We start from the raw sequence: 21,697 nt of genomic DNA, 5'->3' as shown, positions 1-21,697 counted from the left end.
GAGACAGAATGAGGCTCTCTACTACCTACTGTTCCTGCAGTGATGATTCACCATCTTCTTCGAATGACTGGGACCGAGCTCCATCCAGGATCTCAGAAGGGCGTCAATCGGTGTGAAAGGAAGGCCCAGAAAATCATTAGACTACAAACCCACCCAAGCTGTTCTCTCTGCTTCCTCACGGCAAGCGGTTCATCAAGTCTGACACCAACAGGCTCCTGAACAGCTTCATTTCCCCATGCCATAAGACTGTTAAATAGCTAACTAAATGGCTACACGGACCAAGTTGACGCTTGTATTTTATTCTTATTTTTGCACTGTCTCTATGTACACTCACAGGGTCCTACACACACTCACTCCATCATTTGCTCTCACACACACACACACACACACACACACACACACACACACACCGGAAAGTATTCCAACTCCTTGACTTTTTCCACATTGTGTTATGTTAGCCTTATTCTAAAATTGATTAAATTGTTTTTTCTCCCTCTCATAAATCTACACACATTACCCCATAATGACATCAAACATGATTTGGAAAGGCACACACCTGTCTATGTAAGGTACCACAGTTGACAGTGCATGTCAGAGCAACAATCAAGCCATGAGGTTGAAGGAATTGTCCGTCGGGCTCCGAGACAGGATTATGTCACGGCACAGATCTGGGGAAGGGTACCAAAACATTTATTCAGCATTGAAGGTCCTCAAGAACACATTGGCCTCCATCATTATTAAATGGGAGAAATATGGAACCACCAAGACCCTTCCTAGAGCTGGCCAAACTGAGCAACCAGTGGCGAAGAGCCTTGGTCAGGGAGATGATCAAGAACCCAATGGTCACTCTGACAGAGCTCCAGAGTTCCTCTGTGGAGATGGGAAAACCTTCCAGAAGGACAACCATCTCTGCAGCACTCCACCAATCAGGCCTTTGTGGTAGAGTGACCAGAAGGAAGCCACACCTCAGTAAAAGGCACATGACAGGAGTTTGCCAAAAGGCCAAGAGGCACCTAAAGACTCTCAGACCATGAGAAACAAGATTCTCTGGTCTGAAGAAACCAAGATTGAACTCTTTGGCCTGAATGCCAAGCGTTACGTCTGGAGGAAACCTGGCACCATCCCTACGGAGAAGCGTGGTGGTGGCAGCATCATGCTGTGGGGATGTTTTTCAGCGGTAGGGACTGTGAGACTAGTCTGGATTGAGGGAATGATGAACGGAGCAAAGTACAGAGAGATCCTTGATGAAAACCTGCTCCTGAGCAAGGTTCACCTTCCAACAGGACAACGAGCCTAAGCACACGTTCAAGACAACGCAGGAGTGGCTTCTGGGAAAGTGCATGTACTTGAGTGGCCCAGCCAGAGCCCAGACTTGAACCCGATCGAACATCTCTGGAGAGACCTGAAAATAGTTGTGCAGCGACGCTCCCCATCCAACCTGACAGAGCTAGAGAGGATCTGCAGAGAAGAATGGGAGAAACTCCCCAAATACAGGTGTGCCAAGCTTGCAGCGTCATCCTGAAGAAGACTCAAGGCTGTAATCACTGCCAAAGGTGCTTAAACAAAGTACTGTGTAAAGGGTCTGAATACTTATGTAAATATAATATTTCAGTTTATTTTTTATTTTTTTATACATTTGCAAACATTTCTAAAAAAACAGTTTTTGCTTTGTCATTATGGGTTATTGTGTGTAGATTGAGGTGGGGGGACAATTTAATCATTTTTATAATAAGGCTGTAAAGTAACAATGTGGAAGAAGTCGAGGGGTCTGAATACTTTTTGAATGCACTGTATTTCCATAAATGTGCACTCATGTAGATTGGATGTTTTCTTTATTTAACTAGGCAAGTCAGTTAGGAAAAAATTCTTATTTACAATGACTGCCTACACCGGCCAACCCCGGACGACGCAGGGCCAATTGTGCACCACCCTATGGGACTCCCAATCATGGCCGGTTGTGATACAGCCTGGATTCGAACTAGAGTGTTTGTCGTGGCGCCTCAAGCACCGAGATTCAGTGTTTTAGGCAGCTGTGCCACTTGGATGATGAAACTTGCCAGCCAACCAGCGATGCAATTCAGGAATTTTTGAAAGTCCTTGTCCTGCAAAGAAACAATGATTATAGTTGGAAAAAAATGTAATTAAATGTGGAACGTGATTACATCATGTATTCGGTAATCTTCATTTATCACAATAAATTATTTGACAAAAGAAAAATCAATGGATAAAAATGTTGTGGATCTTTAGAAAATGTCTCCTATGTCTGTCGTTTCCATTACATCTGTCGCAATAAAATAAAAAAGTGCAACATTGCTTTTGTTGAAAAAAGTCAATGGAAACCTGCCTATTGACTGATGAGACGAGTCACTAACTTTGGCATCAGTGTCCGACAGGAAACCTAGGAATTGTGTTTTTATTTACATTACATGGACGTGCAAATTTACGAACATTATGTTCTTTTCCTCCGAAAAGAAATTCCACTGTAGTCCGAGATCTGTATATAATTAGAAGATACTCATGTATCCGCCCTTACAATGGGAGTCGTCCCAAAGGCGGGAAGGCAGGCGACAAGTTTAGGTCTAAATTACGTCATAGAAACTAATAGAGCGTTTTTGGACAGATTTTTGGCGAGAGTGAAACCTCTCACTTTGCTTCTTCCTCTTTGCTGCGTTTCTCTGTCATCGCTCACTTTGTGACCAATAGATCGCTAGAAGATGCATGCCGTTTATTCTAGCGGGAGAGGGCTCGACGGACTAACGAATTTAAACTTTTAAATAAATAACATAGTTAGTATGATGTGTAAAATGTATCCACGTGAAAACGAGTCTGTAACCAGCTGGATGATATGTTGATGAGTGCATTGGCATAACTAACTAACGCTAGTAGAATAGCCTCGGGGTTTTGATAGCAAATGAATTTAGCCTGCAAAAAAATGTTTATCAACTTCCATATATTAGATTCATTATTCAATGGTGCACCCATTATGTGTAGAATCTGAATGTTGCTGATCAGGGGGCGGAAAAGGGTTTTCTTGAAAAGCAACTCCAGGGTTTTCTTGATGTTATTTTAGTGTTGAGGATTGGATGGATTTCCAGGACATGAGTCGTGTTCATGTGTACTGTGGACAGAAATGTAGTTTCATCGCTGCCAGCTTTAGCCCGTTTTAATTATATCCTTGGCATGTGTTGTGTATTGAGGAATGGCAGCAAGCGGGTAGTAGTCTAACTACCCCGCTACTGTTAGAAACGAAACATCTTACTTCCTCTGTCAAAACCTAGAGTGAACTCACAGTGGAACACGCACACACATCCGCAAAAAGATAATTACTTATTTGCACTTCTCATTCAGGGGCTTGCTTGGCCAACCAGTGTGAGTGTGAAATCAGTTCAGTGCCTTCTATTTCTCAGGAGAAACCCGAGCCCTGCAGAAACCGATAGAAATCAATTCAATAATGACAACGATTGTGATGGAAAAGAAATTGAAAAGTAAAAAGCCCCTGAAAAGTTTCTACATTTTTACAAACTATTCAAAAATGAGTTCAGTTTCTCTCAGCTTGCACTCCCTCTCATTCCCATCTCTCTCCCTCTCATTTTTCTCTCCTCCCCCCTCCCTCAGGCATTTCTTTTCAGTCTATCTGACAGATATGGCAATGATCTCATTATGAAATTATATTGAGCTAATATGAATATATTGCTGTTGTATGCAGATCAGGGACAGTTTGCCTATGTTACATTTAGGTCTGTATATGCATGTAGACAGGATGCAGACTGGAGCTGTGTAGAAAACAGAACCGGCTTTCTCCAACAAACCCAACAGACACCGACACCATATGGTCACATGTCACTTAAGGTTAATCAATACTAATTGGATTATTAATCGATACCGTCACTTTCTGGGGTTGCTGTTTTTTGGGACGAAACCCCAATATTGTGGCTGGACATAATGGGTCTGATGAGCCAAAAAGCTTTGATAACCCTCTTCTTACTCCTCCTCTTACTCCTCCTCTTACTCCTCCTCTTACTCCTCCTCTTACTCCTCTTCTTACTCCTCTTCTTACTCCTCCTCTTACTCCTCTTCTTACTCCTCCTCTTACTCCTCTTCTTACTCCTCCTCTTACTCCTCTTCTTACCCCTCCTCTTACTCCTCTTCTTACTCCTCCTCTTACCCCTCCTCTTACTCCTCTTCTTACTCCTCCTCTTACCCCTCCTCTTACTCCTCTTCTTACTCCTCCTCTTACCCCTCCTCTTACTCCTCTTCTTACTCCTCCTCTTACTCCTCTTCTTTACTCCTCCTCTTACTCCTCTTCTTACTCCTCCTCTTACTCCTCCTCTTACTCCTCCTCTTACTCCTCTTCTTTACTCCTCCTCTTACTCCTCTTCTTTACTCCTCCTCTTACTCCTCCTCTTACTCCTCCTCTCTCGTATTGTGTTGTTGTAAGCCTCCTCCTCACACTCTCTCTCTTGTTCTGTGTTGTGTAGGAGTGAAGGCGGTGTTCTCCGGCCACTACCACCGTAATGCGGGGGGGCTCCACAATGGCCTGGACATGGTGGTGAGCTCCGCTATAGGCTGCCAGCTGGGAGCGGACACCCACGGGGTCAGGGTGGTGGTAGTGACCGCCGACCAGGTCATCCATCGCTACCACAGCCTGGAGCAGCTCAGTGGGCGGGGCATGGACGAGGACCTCAGGAAACTACTGCAGGCCTGAGCCAATCAGAGAAGAGGGGACACACAGGAACAGAATACCAGGGCCTGATTCATGAAGCATCTCAGGAGAGAAGTGCTTTTTATTCCTTATGATTTAAAAGGCTAAACGGATCCTACATCAGTACTGCTACTCTGACTCTTAATACAGGCTCAGAACACCAGACGGTGGAGAGGAAGTCTGTCAATCATCTTAAGACCTGTAGCCTACTGTGAATAAGCACCAACCCATTCTATTGGACAAGGTCATCAGTCGCAGAATGTGCTGGATTTACCTTACTCCAGAGAGAGAAAAAAAACAGTTCAACTGTTGTCATAAGTTACTCTTGTCAAGAATATCCTAGTTATGACTATCTCTAAGGTCTACAAAGACACTGACTGTAACACTCATTGTGCAAACTAATCCAATGAGCATGTCCTGTGTTAGTCATGTCTTTTTTATATCAAGCTTGGGGTGAATAATGTTTGTCTAGTCTAGTTGCAGCAGCACTGAATGTCTTTACTGACAACGGGTACTAGTATGACTCTATAGCCCTGAAACGACTCCCTGTTGCCCTGTATGAATATTTTCAACCCCACTCACCCAATCCTTGACGCAACAAATTGTCATGGCAACAGCAGTTGTCCTCGTTGAACAGGTCTGATGGTGGTGATGGGTGGGCCAACAACAACATGATGACCTCTGCAATGAAAACACTGTAATGGGATAAACAACTCTTCAGTTTACGTCAACATCCTGTCTGTGAATGTGATGTTCCCTACTATGTATCTGATATCTTCTTGACCTCATTGAGAATTTGTTATATTAGATTTGTGAATTGATTTAGTACTTAAGTTGTGGTATGCTCAGGAGGATTCCATTAGTTTAGTTTCTTTAGTCGCACTACAACTAAATGTCATGTTCTGTTTTGTTTTTTAAATGAATAAACATTGATTTAAACTATTGCAATGATTATGTAAGTGATGTTGCTGAATTGTTGATCATCTGTCCATAACAGCTACACAAACTTTTTTGCGCCTTCCTCTCCTCAGTGCACCTACCCATCCCCTCCCAATAGAGGTCTTATACTGTGTGTCTATTGATCAGGCCGGTCTGTGTCCCAGACCCCCTAAACACATAGGGTCCATCCTTGCAAACAAGTTTTTCTGCATCTTAAAATGCGCATTAGCTAATTAAAATTGTCAACATAGTTGCACGTGATACAATCACAGACACATCACAGACAAACTGAATTGGTCCACCCACACAGACAGCATCGTGAAGAAGGCGCAGCAGCGCCTCTTCAACCTCAGGAGGCTGAAGAAATTCGGCTTGTCACCAAAAGCACTCACAAACTTCTACAGATGCACAATCGAGAGCTTCCTGTCGGGCTGTATCACCGCCTTGTACGGCAACTGCTCCGCCAACAACCGTAAGGCTCTCCAGAGGGTAGTGAGGTCTGCACAACGCATCACCGGGGGCAAACTACCTGCCCTCCAGGACACCTACACCACCCGATGTCACAGGAAGGCCATAAAGATCTTCAAGGACAACAACCACCCAAGCCACTGCCTGTTCACCCCGCTATCATCCAGAAGGCGAGGTCAGTACAGGTGCATCAAAGCTGGGACCGAGAGACTGAAAAACAGCTTCTATCTCAAGGCCATCAGACTGTTAAACAGCCACCACTAACATTGAGTGGCTGCTGCCAACACACTGACTCAACTCCAGCCACTGGGAATTGATGTCAAATATATCACTAGCCACTTTAAATAATGCTACCTAATATAATGTTTACATACCCTACATTATTCATCTCATATGTATACGTATATACTGTACTCTATATCATCTACTGCATCTTTATGTAATACATGTATCACTAGCCACTTTAACTATGCCACTTTGTTTACATACTCATCTCATATGTATATACTGTACTCAATACCATCTACTGTATCTTGCCTATGCTGCTCTGTACCATCACTCATTCATACATCTTTATGTACATATTCTTTATCCCCTTACACTTCTGTCTAAAAGGTAGCAGTTTTGGAATTGTTAGCTAGATTACTTGTTGGTTATTACTGCATTGTCGGAACTAGAAGCACAAGCATTTTGCTGCACTCGCATTAACATCTGCTAACCATGTGTATGTGACAAATAAAATTTGATTTGGATTTTTATTTTTTACAACGCTACATGTTAGCTGTTCACATCACATAATCTAGCACATTTATCCCTATGCTAACCTGACAAGGTGGCAGTGATGATTTCCTGTAAAAAATCCCACATCAGCCTATCAAAAACTTGAAGACAAAATTCATAAGGCATGTTTTCGCATATGACAAAATCACACGTTTTTACTTATCAGTTTCACACACATCCACGTACGTTTACACAAAAAGATAGGTATATACAATATTTTAATTTGATCATACATTGTAAAAACAAAAAGTCGAAGAGCCTTATGATTTTGTCAAACAGCTGTCATGTACATCTAGTACCATTGCTGCTAGGCAGTTGACTGAATCTTCTGGGTACTGTAACCGTGGGTTCGAGGCCCCTTCAAGCTTTTTTGTTAAGGATAAAACTGTTCACTGCTGGTCCTCGATGCTCTATTCAAAAAACGTATATGTGACGGAGTGGATGATTATAATAATTCATAGAAAACGTTGTACATGTAAGTGTAGCCTACATAAGAAATTACATGGCGTTTTTGGTCTAACAGTAATGTTATACTATGCTATCATATTCGGTATGTTAGGCCTATGTAGAATACTAATGAATCATTAAGTGATCTTGTAAGACATTGATTCAGCTTTGATATAAAATGTATTAAATGAGCACCATTCTGAGAAGTGGGGACCCCACTAGGTCTGCAAGAGGGACTCAAAGAAGCTCCTAATTAAATATATGCAATCTTAATTTACAAGGTTTTGACTGCACTTCCCTTCGCAACACTACAATCAATATAATTCTACATTTCAGAGGAACAAACGTATCTCACCTGGGTTTCGAACTTTCCACAAATGTAGTCAATTATTAGAAGCCTGGCTCGCTACACTGAATATTGGTCCAGTTGTAATTGTATTCTAGTGACTTTGATTAGCGGATGTTGCAGTAGGACTTCTGTTAAAAGGAAAGATTCATCAATTCAGAATGTTATATAGTTTTTGTGCATATCGGACTGATGTTCTATCTATTCCCGGGGTAATTCCATGTGTATCTGAGCTATTGCTGTTCAAGCAGGCAAAAATACAGCCGGTATGAAGCAAAACCCTTCATACCGGCTGTATTTCTGCCTGTTCTATCACGTCCATCTACGACTACATTTTTAATTGGCTAATGCAGCATTTGTTACCAGATATAAATCACTGCCACCTGGTCAGGTTAGAATAGGACTAAATGTGCCAGTTTAGGTAATGGCAACAGCTAACATGCAGTGTTTTATCACGTGAAACTATGTCAACGATTTTAATTGGCTGATGCGCATTTTGAGATGGATCAAATTTTAATTATAAACTGGGTGATTCGAGCCCTGAATGCTGATTGGATGACAGCTGTGGTATATCACGGGTATGACAAAACATTTATTTTTACTGCTCTAATTACATTGGTAACCAGTTTATAATAGCAATAATGCACCTCAGGGGGATGTGATATATGGCCAATATACCATGGCTAAGGGCTGTGTCCAGGTACTCCGCATTGCATCGTGCATAAGAATAGCTCTTAGCCGTGGTATACTGGCCATATAAATCAAATCAAAGCTTATTTGTCACGTGCACCAAATACAAGAGATGTAGACCTTACAGTGAAATGCTTACTTACAGGCTCTAACCAATAGTGCAAAAAAGGTTTTAGGTGAACAATAGGTAAGTAAAGAAATAAAACAACAGTAAAAAGACAGGCTATATACAGTAGCGAGGCTATAAAAGTAGTGAGGCTACATACAGACACCGGTTAGTCAGGCTTATTGAGGTAGTATGTACATGTAGATATGGTTAAAGTGATTATGCTTATATGATGAAAAGAGAGTAGCAGCAGCGTAAAAGAGGGGTTGGCGGGACACAATGCAGATAGCCCGGTTAGCCAATGTGCGGGAGCACTGGTTGGTCGGCCCAATTGAGGTAGTATGTACATGAATGTATAGTTAAAGTGACTATGCATATATGATAAACTGAGAGTAGCAGCAGTGTAAAAAGTGGGTTGGGGGGGAGCACACAATACAAATCGTCCGGCTAGCCATTTGATTACCTGTTTAAGAGTCTTATGGCTTCGGGGTAAAACTGTTGAGAAGAAGTCCTAGACTTGGCACTCCGGTACCGCTTGCCATGCGGTAGTAGAGAGAACAGTCTACGACTGGGGTGGCTGGGGTCTGACAATTTTTAGGGCCTTCCTCTGACACCGCCTGGTGTAGAGGTCCTAGATGGTAGGCAGCTTAACCCCAGTGATGTACTGGGCCATACGCACTACCCTCTGTAGTGCCTTGCGGTCAGAGGCCGAGCAGTTGCCGTACCAGGCAGTGATGCAACCAGTCAGGATGCTCTCGATGTTGCAGCTGTAGAACCTTTTGAGGATCTCAGGACCCATGCCAAATCTTTTTGGTTTCCTGAGGGGGAATAGGCTTTGTCGTGCCCGACTGTCCTGGTGTGTTTGGACCATTCTTGTTTGTTGTTGATGTGGACACCAAGGAACTTGAAGCTCTCAACCTGCTCCACTACAGCCCCGTCGATGAGAATGGGGTCATGCTCGGTCCTCCTTGTCCTGTAGTCCACAATCATTTCCTTAGTCTTGGTTACGTTGAGGGATAGGTTGTTTTCTGGCACCACCCAGCCAGGTCTCTGACCTCCTCCCTATAGGCTTTCTCGTCGTTGTCGGTGATCAGGCCTACCACTGTTGTGTCATCTGCAAACTTAATGATGGTGTTGGAGTCGTGCCTCACCATGCAGTCGTGGGTGACAGGGAGTACAGGAGAGGACTGAGCACGCATCCCTGGGGAGCTCCAGTGTTGAGGATCAGTGTGGCAGATGTGTTGCTACCTACCCTCACCACCTGGGGGCGGCCCGTCAGGAAGTCCAGGATCCAGTTGCAGAGGGAGGTGTTCAGTCCCAGGATCCTTAGCTTAGTGATGAGCTTTGAGGGCACTATGGTGTTGAACGCTGAGCTGTAGTCCATGAATAGCATTCTCACACAAGTGTTCCTTTTGTCCAGGTAGGAAAGGGCAGTGTGCAGTGCAATAGAGATTGTGTCATCTGTGGATCTATTGGGGCGGTATGCAAATTGGAGTGGGTCTAGGGTTTCTGGGATAATGGTGCTGAACCTTTCAAAGCACTTCATGGCTACAGACGTGAGTGCTTTGGGTCTGTAGTCATTTAGGCAGGTTGCCTTTGTGTTCTTGGGCACAGGGACTATGGTGGTCAGCTTGAAACATGTTGGTATTACAGACTCAATCTGGGACATGTTGAAAATGTCAGCGAAGACACCTGCCAGTTGGTCAGCACATGCTCGGAGCACACGTCCTGGTAATCCGTCTGGCCCCGCAACTTTATACTTTATACTTTTTACTTTAACTTCAGGCAAGCAAATCTAGAGACTTCCTTAGATTTCGTGCACCAGCTGTTGTTTACAAATATGCACAGACCGCCCCCCCTCGTCTTACTGGAGTGTGCTGTTCTATCTTGCCGGTGCAGCGTATTTCCCGCTAGCTGAATATCCATGTCGTCATTCAACCACGATTCCTTGAAACATAGGATATTACAGTTTTTGATGTCCCGTTGGTAGGATATTCGTGATCGTAATCTCATCTAATTTATTGTCCAGTGATTGCACGTTGGCAAGTAGTATTGACGGTAACAGCAGCTTTCCCACTCTCCTTCTCCGGGTCCTGACCAGACATCCGGCTCTTTGTCCTCCGTACCTGCGTCGCTTCCTCTTGCAAATAACAGGGATGTCAGCCTGTGGGGTGTTTGGAGAATATCTTGTGTGTCGTCCTTGTTGAAGAAAAATATTTGTCTAATCCGAGGTGAGTGATCGCTGTCCTGATATACAGAAGATATTTGTCTAATCCGAGGTGAGTGATCGCTGTCCTGATATACAGAAGATATTTGTCTAATCCGAGGTGAGTGATCGCTGTCCTGATATACAGAAGCTCTTTGTCTAATCCGAGGTGAGTGATTGCTGTCCTGATATACAGAAGCTCTTTGTCTAATCCGAGATGAGTGATCGCTGTCCTGATATACAGAAGCTCTTTTATTTGCCGTTAAATACGGTTGCAGAAACATTATGTACAAAATAAGTTACAAATAATGCGATAAAAAACACATAATAGCACAGTTGGTTAAACTGCTGCCATTTCTTCCGGCGCCATTTTATCATACCCCCTCTGGCCTTATTGCTTAAACATAAACTTTTTCTAATGTTTGCAAGTATGGACCCAGAATGCAAAAATTACTGGACCAAACCATCAAAGCAGGTTTTACCTGAGCCAATCAGAGGAGGGGACACGCTTAGGACCAGAACACCGGGCAGCCTTCAGTAAGTTTTTACGTTCTGGAAAGATTCGCTTGAACGTTCGCTACATTGCATAAAGGTTTGTACTGAGCGATATGTTTTCCCAAAACGTTCTTGTATGTTCTTGAACAGACTTTGAGATGCGTTTGCTCCGTTTAGTGGGTGTGCCGGGTGTGACTTGAAGCAAATAGGGATGTATTTAAAGGGCACTGGTGCATTTTGAAGCCACAAACCAACCATTCCCTCTTTCTCAACTGGTCATTCAGTACAGCATCATTTTTATTCAATTGACCATTCTATTAAGTTTGTATGTACTAAATGTAGCCCAGTTGAAAAACAGGGAGTGTTTCGGGAGTGCTGTCAGCATGGCCACTGCCCGGCTCAACAGGGTAGCCTAGTGGTTAGAGCGTTGGACTAGTAACCGGAAGGTTGCAAGTTCAAATCCCCGAGCTGACAAGGTATAAATCTGTCGTTCTGCCCCTGAACAGGCAGTTAACCCACTGTTCCTAGGCCGTCATTGAAAATAAGAATTTGACTGACTTGCCTAGTTAAATAAAGGTAAAATGTAAAAAATTAAATAGTTCACTCATTGCTTCAAACCACACCTCGCCATGCCCACCGAGCAGGAGCAAACATACCTGAAAGTCTTTTCAAGAATGTACAATAATGTTTTGTTTAGTTCAAACGTTGCACAACGTAGCAAACGTTCAAGTGAACTGAACACTTATTCATGAAGCATCTCAAAGTAGGAGAGCTGATCTAGGAAGTAATCATCATGATAACCTGAGGAAAAACACAGTCGTTGTCCTTGTTGAAAAGGCCTGATGGTGGTGATAGGTGGGCCAACAGCAACAACTCATGACGACCTCTGCAATTAAAACACTAATGGGATAAACAAGACTCTTCAGTACAGTTTACAGCAACACGTCTGTGAACGTGATGTTCCCTACTACTTTTTTTTAATGTCTTCAATCAACTTGACCAAATTGAGTATTTGTTATTTAAAGCCCTTTTTATACTTGGAATCATTTGTCCAGGTCTTTTCCACATTCTGAATGTGCCCACCTATTAGCCATTGCATTTACACATGATATTCAAATTTGACTCTTATCTGTCCACTAGTCACATCTGCTTTGAGACCAGATTTCATGGTCCCTCCCTGTATGCAAATTATTTTACAGATATTTTGTTTACATAAATATTATTTAGTTTAAGAGACTTGACACCATGAGTCAATGATGCCACCTGTCAACGATTTTAGAGAGTGGTAAAATAGTGATTTAAACAGTTGTCGCTGTCCAGATCTGTCTACAAGATATCCAGGAACAATGCATCTTGCCTGTCTTCGGAGGTGGTCAGGAAAGTCATATCACAATGCGACTTCTACACTTTAATTGTATTTAGGATTTAACTAGGCAAGTCAGTTAAGAACAAATTCTTATTTACAATGCCGGACAAACCCTAACCCGGATGACGCTGGACCAATTGTGCACCGCCCTATGGGACTCCCAATCACAGCCGGTTGTGATACAGCCTGGATTCAAACCAGGGTCTGTAGTGACACCTCTAGCACTGAGATGCAGTGCCTTAGACCGCTGCGCCACTCGGGAGCCAATCAGAATGTGGACAGGACAACATATTAATGTTAGCGCCAGGCAGGTAGCCTATCGGTTAAGAGTGTTGGGCCAGTGACAGAAAGGTTGCTGCTTCGAATCCCTAGGTGAAAAATCCTTGAGCAAGGAACTTAACCCTAATTGATCCTGTTCGTCACTCTGGATAAGAGCGTCTGCTAAATGACTCAAATATAATACACAGAGATTTTTGTCTGCACCTTCCTCTCCTCAGTGCGCCGACCCATCCCCTCCCAGTGAATGTTTTGCACTGTGTTAATGTGTTGACAGGGAGGTTACTCCATAATGTCCCAGGGAATTCTCTCTAAGTGCATACCAAATGGCACCCTATTCCCTTTATATTGCACTTCTATTGACCAGGGCCCATAGGGTGCCATTTGGAATGCAAGCCCTGCCTTGCAAGAGGAAAGCTGTTGTTTATTGATCTGACCTGTCTTTGTGTCCCAGACCCCCTAAACACTTCACCTTTACAGCAGCTTTTAGGAAACAACATGACAATATGAGAAGGCAGCCATGTTTCATATCTCTGTTGTCCTCATGGTGGAAGGTAAGTTGATCAGGGAGGAACAGACAGAGTGGACTTCTGTCAGGGAAGTGCAGGAGGTACAGTGTAAGGAACAGAGTAGGGAGGGGTGACATGAATTGTTCTGTCTCATAAGTGATCCTGCGACCCCCTGTCCACCAATCTCACGAGAATGATCTTACATTCGCTACAGCATTTGATTGCCTGTAGAATATAGGCCATTAACGACCAGCTTCCAAACCAAAAACACTTAGCCTGCGGAGCTACAGTACATAGCTGGAGAAGCAAAGTGTTCCAAGTGATTTCACAGGTCAGCGTATCCAATCATGGCCTGGTACCAGGGAGCCACCCTCCACCCCACTGGACCCATGACCACAGAGAGAGCACCATCTGGGGACCACAGAGCCCTCATCTCCACCCCCACTAGCCCCTTGTCGCTCTGCCCTCAGGCCTTCCAAGAAAACAACCACAGCTGTTACTCAGAAAGAACCATGTTCAAAATTTGATAACAACATGATTAAGATACTAGATCCATGAAACAAAACATCTACTAAAGCTTTTGATATCTCAGGGCAAATTCTGTACTAAACAGTCTGCAGGCTGAAGACACAGTGATATTGCGGCAGGAGAGGTGGTAGCGTTTTGTACCCCCCATTAGTTCTATTTTCTCTACTTCCTCTGAATTGTCACAGTGCAGTTCCAGGGCTGATTGCCGCCGGTGGGCATGAACACAACTGACAGGGAGAGAACACACACAGGCACACACATACAGGGAGTTAAAAGTCTGACTGACAATAATGAAAACACAGAGTTTGGAGGGGCTTCATCTGTCTGGGTGGGTTGTTGGCCTCCTCTGTGTAAGCTGTAATTCATTGTGGCATCGCCCCCCGGCAGCACGTAAAGTATGACACACAGCACACAAAAACACACCACAATGAGGTAAACAAACACTGCCTCTGACATGACTGATCATCCTCCTGCCTCGTCCCATGCAGGCTCAGGAGTGGGATGCAGGACGGCAGAAAATACATTCCATTTTCTGAGGGGCGTTGGAGCTCACCCTGTAAACAGTTGTTCACTGTCACTTTCTGCTCCCTGTCTGAGTAGAAACACATGGGTTACTATTTGGTAGGTTCCCATATTTATATGGATAAAGGGCTGTCTAGTTGTGGATAAACAGGGGAAGGCATCAAGGGGGAAGGGTGTGGGGTTGACATAAAGACCTGCCACTCACCTTGCCTCAAATGTCTCAGCAAGGTTCTGTATTAGAAGAATGTTCAGTGTTTGTTCAGTTAGTCGGCCTGGGAACAGAAGGCTGGATGACATTTACTAGGTTGTCATCTTTCACACTACTGACTGGACTCCCACTCTTTGAAAGTCAGTTGGGCTTTTTAACAGAAAGTTTAAACAAACAACTATCTGCCAAACAACCACCTGTTACTTTGTTTCAATAACAAACTTTGTTATTTTTTCGTCTTTTCACTGGTTTACTCTTTGTGACCGATTTATGGAAATTGGATGGGTGTCTTCATCATTTCAACTAGCCTAACAAACTTTCAGGACTTTCACCAGTCTTATATAACTTCAGTAGCCCAGTTGGTTTTTCAGGTAGCCTAGGTTTGTTCTTCTCCATCTGTCAATCATCCCTGCTCAACACATGGATAGCTTGCTAGTCGCCAGCCTGTCTGCATTCCATTATTGTAGGCTTCCTTCGACACTGATGGAGCTATTTCAGAAAGCAATAAACTGTGGGGAACATTTGCTGAGATGCAGCGGGGAGCACTGAAATTAAGACTAGCACGGCGCATCGCTAAGATGTCTCCCCCAGGTATCCAAGGCAAAATTATTATTCCAAATAATGCTATTAGATTGAGAGAAATGAAAAAAAATCAACCATAAGTATTCTCCCAGAGATGGAGGGAAGGCAGCGGCTCATGTTGACGACATGAAAATAAAATAAACAGGTACTCTCATCTGTTAGTAGACCAGCTAACCTGGATAAAGTGCCTGCTTTTTTGTTGTTGCTTGTTACAGGCTGTCATCCATGCTAGATCAAACAATGATGTGGTGATACACAAAGGCAGGCCGGATAACAAGTTACATTTTGATTTTCAAGACCATTTTCAACGGGTTAAAGGTAATTGGGGAGGCAGCGTAGCCTAGTGGTTAGAGTGTTGGAGTGTTGGACTGGAAAGGTTCAAATCCCCGAGCTGACAAGGTACAAATCTGTCGTTCTACCCCTGAACAGGCAGTTAACCCACTGTTCCTAGGCCGTCATTGAAAAAACTTGCCCAGTTAAATAAAGGAAAAAATTGAATAATGGAAATAGTAAAAGATTTAGGTCTGGATACAGCCCTTAGCCGTGGTATATTGGCCATATACCATAAACCTCTGATGTGCCTTATTGCTGTTATAAACTGGTTACCAATGTAATTGGGGCGGTAGGTAGCCTAGTGGTTAGAGCGTTGGGCCAGTAACCCAAAGGTTGCTTGACCGAATCGCCAAGCTGACAAGGTAAAAATCTGTTGTTCTGCTCCTGAACAAGGTAGTTTACCCACTGTTCCTAAGCTGTCATTAGAAATTAGAATTAGTTCTTAACTGACTTGCCTAGTTAAATAAAATAAAAAATGAGTGCAGTAAAAATACATTATTTGCCATGCTGGTGGTATATGTCTGATTGACCATAGCTGTCATCCAAACAGCATTCAGGGCTTGAACCACACAGTTTATAATATGCTTTAAGACGTGAATATACAGAAAATGTGAACATTCAGATGTTTTCAGCTACAGTTGTGGTCTGTACATCCCTCCCTAACTTGTAGGCTTACCCAATATCGAAGGCTTGGCATTCTTGGAATGTCATTAAACATTTTGGTGCTTTACAGTTTGGATTGATTAAATGAGTGATTTTACTTGCCAGTAAAAAAATACATACAGTGCAAAGACATTTTTTTTTCACAATAAAGTCAGGGACGTATTTCCATTGTGGTCCTTATTTTTTATTTTTTTTACATAAAAACATATACAATTACATAGAAACAGACACATTACAGAGATACAGAAACAAAAATGTTATACTATTCACACATTAGCCAGCTTTTGACATCCTTTTTAAAAGTGGTTGTTAAGGCTTTGAGTTGCTGTGGTAGTTCAACCCAACAACCCCGCTGTATAAAAATGTGTTCTTACCAGATATAATATTACATTTAAAACAGCGAATATTAGAGTCTCTGGCTCTGGTATTATTCTGGTGAACATCTCTAACAAATTAAAAATAGTTGGATAGGTACCTGAGGGCTGAGTCAATCTTTTTCAACTTAAAATGCTTGACCTCTAGATGAGTATGAGGGAGGAGTTGAAGTACAATTCTCACAAGCTTGTTTTGACTGGTCTGTAGCTTATTCTTAATGGTTTGGGCTGCTGATGAAACATGATCTGCAGGCATAATTAAATTGACACTGGACTTGCGCACTTTCCAGAGAATTTAGGGTGTCTATACATAAATTTCCATCCAATTGGCGACAGATTTTCATGCGAATATTAAAAAATGTGCATAAAAACAATGAGCATTGTCCAATAAGAGTTGTGTGTCCATCAAATTGACTTGTTGGAGATAAAAGTCTGTGCGGAAATACATAGTGCACATAAAAATGACTTTTGCGGCTAAATTCCCATGTACCGAATAAAAAATACAAGTTAAATGGGTTTCCACAGCGTTTCCAACTCTAGGCCTACTGATGGTTTTGTCACAAAAAAATGTTGTGTAGATATAGCGAATTAAAATGCCCATTCTGGTACAGTATTGGCAGGTGTGCTCTAAATCAAATCACATTTTATTTATCACGTGCGCCAAATACAACAGTGAAATGGATACTTACAAGCCCTTATTAACCAACAATGCAGTTTTAAGGAAAATACAAAAACAAAAAAACAATAGCGAGGCTATATACAGGGGGTACCGGCAGTGGCGGATTTAGGTATAGGTGACATGGGCAGCCACCCTGGGCGGCATCTTGCCGAGGCGGCACCGGACACCCACACAAAAAAGAATCGTAATGGTGACATTTGCGCGATCGGTTTTCTATCGCTCATTTGCACGTCACGTCAATGATATCATGTCACCGTGTGGGACTGTGGGTCAATTAACCTTGTTGGAGTGGGCGCCCTGATTCTAGTTTGTGAGCTAGGCAGGCTACTGCCTGGGAAGGTCTCCCAAGTACGAGATGGGGAGGGGGCGGGGGTAGGTTGACCTCAGGTCTCCCCACTGGAAGCCAGAGGAAAGGGGAGCGGGGGAATCTATCAAATAGCGCACCTCTAATTTTGTACAGTACTAATGCAATTAGTAAAATCAGTCACACTATGAAATGCTACCAAATAAACCACAAATAGTTAATAATATAAAAGCAGTCTGCACACCACCAAAGTGAATTGGTTTAGTCTTGACTCTTAGTTGACAGTGTTGGGGGATTGGTAATGCATTGATGCTCAAGTGCCAAATCAACACACATTTGTTTCTATTTGTCTTTGTTACTTTTTGATATATGTGAGTCTTATTTTTATATTTATATATTTTTAAATGTTATGGTTATTCATTTGTGTTGTTCCAATTGTCTGAATTAAAATTACAGTTAGTGTAGAATAGCTCTGAAATGGGGGTTCGTCCAGGGAGCCATACAAGCTTGAACCGACACTGGGTACGGGTACAGAGTCAATGTGTGGGGGCACTGGTTAGTCGAGGTAATTGAGGTAATATGTACATGTAGGTAGAGTTATTAAAGTGACTATGCATAGATAGTAACAGAGAGTAGCAGCAGCATAAAAGAGGGGGGCAATGCAAATCGTCTGGGTAGCCATTTGATTAGATGTTTAGGAGTCTTATGGCTTGGGGGTAGAGGCTTTGTAGAAGCCTCTTGGACCTAGACTTGGCACTCCGGTACCGCTTGCCGTGCGATAGCAGAGAGAACAGTCTGTGGCTGGTGTGTTTTACCATTTTTAGGGCCTTCCTCTGACACGCCTGGTATAGAGGTCCTGGATGGCAGGAAGTTTGGCCCCAGTGATGTATTGGGCATAAACACTACTCTCTGTAGTGCCTTACGGTTGGAGGACGAGCAGTTGCCATACCAGGCAGTGATGCAACCCGTCAGGATTCTCTCGATGGTGCAGCTGTAGAACCTTTTGAGGATCTGAGGACCCATGACAAATCTTTTCAGTCTCCTGAAGGGGAATAGGTTTTGTCGTGCCCTCTTCATGACTGTCTTGGTGTGCTTGGACCATGTTAGTTTGGTGGTGATGTGGACACCAAGGAACTTGAAGCTCTCAACCTGCTCCACTACAGCTCTGTCGCTGAGAATGGGAGCATGCTCCTTTCCCTCTAGTCCACAATAATTTCCTTAGTCTTGAATACGTTAAGAGGTTGTTTTCTTGGCACCATATGGCCAGGTCTCTGACCTCCTCCTTATAAGTGATACGGAATCGCTATTATTTTTTATCTTTTAGAACACACTCAAGAACCTCCAGACGCTAACCAGCTAACTAGCTACAAGCTATTTAGTCATTGTTATTTTTTTTTACCTGGATAACACTCGCCAGTCCAGCTTCCCTGCCCATCCACCGCTGCCCCCTGGACACTGATCTCTTGGCTACATAGCTGATGCACGCTGGACTGTCCATTAATCACGGTACTCCATTCTGCTTGTTTGTTTTATCTGTCGGCCCCGTTGCCTAGTCAACGTCATTTTACCTGCTGTTGTTGTGCTAGCTGATTAGCTGTTGTTGTCTCACCTACTGTTTTAGCTAGCTTTCCCAATTCAACACCTGTGATTACTGTATGCCTCGCTGTATGTCTCTCTCAAATGTCAATATGCCTTGTATACTGTTGTTCAGGTTAGTTATCATTGTTTTAGTTCACAATGGAGCCCCTAGTTCCACTCCTCATACCCCTGTTACCTCCTTTGTCCTACTTCCCACACATGCGGTGACCTCACCCATTACAACCAGCATGTCCAGAGATACAACCTCTCTCATCATCACCCAGTGCCTGGGCTTACCCAGTGCCTCACCATACCCCTGTCTGCGCATTATGCCCTGAATATATTCTACCATGCCCAGAAACCTGCTCCTCTTATTCTCTGTCCCCAACGCTCTAGGCGACCAGTTTTGATAGCCTTTAGCCGCACCCTCATACTACTCCTTCTCTGTTCAGAGATTTCCATAACCAACTATAACATCTTCCGTCAAGATAGAACTGCCAAAGGGGGATGAGTTGTAGTCTACTGCAGAGATAGCCTGCAAAGTAATGTCGTACTTTCCAGGCCCATACCCAAACAGTTCGAACTACTAATTTTGAAAATTACTCTCTCCAGAAATAAGTCTCTCACTGTTGCCGCCTGCCCCCTCTGCCCCCTCAGCTCCCAGCTGTGCCCTGGACACCATTTGTGAATTGATCACCCCCCATCTAGCTTCAGAGTTTGTTCTGTTAGGTGACCTAAACTGGGATATGCTTAACACCCCGGCAGTCCTACAATCTAAGCTAGATGCCCTCAATCTCACACAAATCATCAAGGAACCCACCAGGTACAACCCTAACTCTGTAAACAAGGGCACCCTCATAGACGTCACCTGACCAACTGGTCCTCCAAATACACCTCCGCTGTCTTCAACCAGGATCTCAGCGATCACTGCCTCATTGCCTGTATCCGCCACGGAGCCGCAGTCAAACGACCACCCCTCATCACTGTCAAACGCTCCCTAAAACACTTCTGTGAGCAGGCCTTTCTAATCGACCTGGCCCGTGTATCCTGGAAGGACATTGACCTCATCCCGTCAGTTGAGGATGCCTGGTCATTGTTTAAAAGTAACTTCCTCACCATTTTAGATAAGCATGCTCCGTTCAAAAAATGCAGAACTAAGAACAGATACAGCCCTTGGTTCACTTCAGACCTGACTGCCCTCGACCAGCACAAAAACATCCTGTGGCGGACTGCAATAGCATCGAATAGTCCCTGTGATATGCAACTGTTCAGAGAAGTCAGGAACCAATACACGCAGTCAGTCAGGAAAGCTAAGGCCAGCTTCTTCAGGCAGAAGTTTGCATCCTGTAGCTCCAACTCCAAAACGTTTGGGACACTGTGAAGTCCATGGAGAACAAGAGCACCTCCTCCCAGCTGCCCACTGCACTGAGGCTAGGTAATACGGTCACCACCAATAAATCCATGATTATCGAAAACTTCAATAAGCATTTCTCAACGGCTGGCCTGGCTACTCCAACCTCGGCCAACAGCTCCGCCCCTCCCGCAGCTCCTCGCCCAAGCCTCTCCAGGTTCTCCTTTACCCAAATCCAGATAGCAGATGTTCTGAAAGAGCTGCAAAACCTGGACCCGTACAAATCAGCTGGGCTTGACAATCTGGACCCTCTATTTCTGAAACTATCCGCCGCCATTGTCGCAACCCCTATTACCAGCCTGTTCAACCTCTCTTTCATATCCTCTGAGATCCCCAAGGATTGGAAAGCTGCCGCAGTCATCCCCCTCTTCAAAGGGGGAGACACCCTGGACCCAAACTGTTACAGACCTATATCCATCCTGCCCTGCCTATCTAAGGTCTTCAAAAGCCAAGTCAACAAACAGGTCACTGACCATCTCGAATCACACCGTACCTTCTCCGCTGTGCAATCTGGTTTCCGAGCCGGTTACGGGTGCACCTCAGCCACACTCAAGGTACTAAACGATATCATAACCGCCACCGATAAAAGACAGTACTGTGCAGCCGTCTTCATCGACCTTGCCAAGGCTTTCGACTCTGTCAATCACCATATTCTTATCGGCAGACTCAGTAGCCTCGGTTTTTCGGATGACTGCCTTGCCTGGTTCACCAATTACTTTGCAGACAGAGTTCAGTGTGTCAAATCGGAGGGCATGCTGTCCGGTCCTCTGGCAGTCTCTATGGGGGTGCCACAGGGTTCAATTCTCGGGCCGACTCTTTTCTCTGTATATATCAATGATGTTGCTCTTGCTGCGGGCGATTCCCTGATCCACCTCTACGCAGACGGCACCATTCTATATGCTTTCGGCCCGTCATTGGAGACTGTGCTATCTAACCTCCAAACGAGCTTCAATGCCATACAACACTCCTTCCGTGGCCTCCAACTGCTCTTAAACGCTAGTAAAACCAAATGCATGCTTTTCAACCGTTCGCTGCCTGCATCCCCGACTAGCATCACCACCCTGGATGGTTCCGACCTTGAATATGTGGACATCTATAAGTACCTAGGTGTCTGGCTAGACTGCAAACTCTCCTTCCAGACTCATATCAACCATCTCCAATCGAAAATCAAATCAAGAGTCGGCT

At 43.9% G+C, this 21,697-nt stretch overlaps 1 protein-coding gene across 1 annotated transcript in view; it reads left to right on the top strand.

Annotated features, from left to right (window-relative positions):
- The window catches only part of cpped1 (calcineurin-like phosphoesterase domain containing 1), a 38,401-nt gene extending 32,755 nt beyond the window's left edge, over positions 1-5,646 (top strand). Inside the window, exon 5 of the mRNA XM_035759913.2 lies at positions 4,479-5,646. Within this exon, the coding sequence (XP_035615806.1) occupies positions 4,479-4,705 (227 nt within the window). The 3' untranslated portion in view covers positions 4,706-5,646. The remainder of the gene's footprint in view (positions 1-4,478) is intronic.
- The last annotated feature ends 16,051 nt before the right edge of the window (positions 5,647-21,697 follow it).

This window comes from Oncorhynchus keta, chromosome 2 (assembly GCF_023373465.1).
Source record: "Oncorhynchus keta strain PuntledgeMale-10-30-2019 chromosome 2, Oket_V2, whole genome shotgun sequence".
In the NCBI taxonomy this organism is placed as follows: domain Eukaryota; kingdom Metazoa; phylum Chordata; class Actinopteri; order Salmoniformes; family Salmonidae; genus Oncorhynchus; species Oncorhynchus keta.
This window is presented reverse-complemented; position numbering and strand designations above follow the sequence as displayed.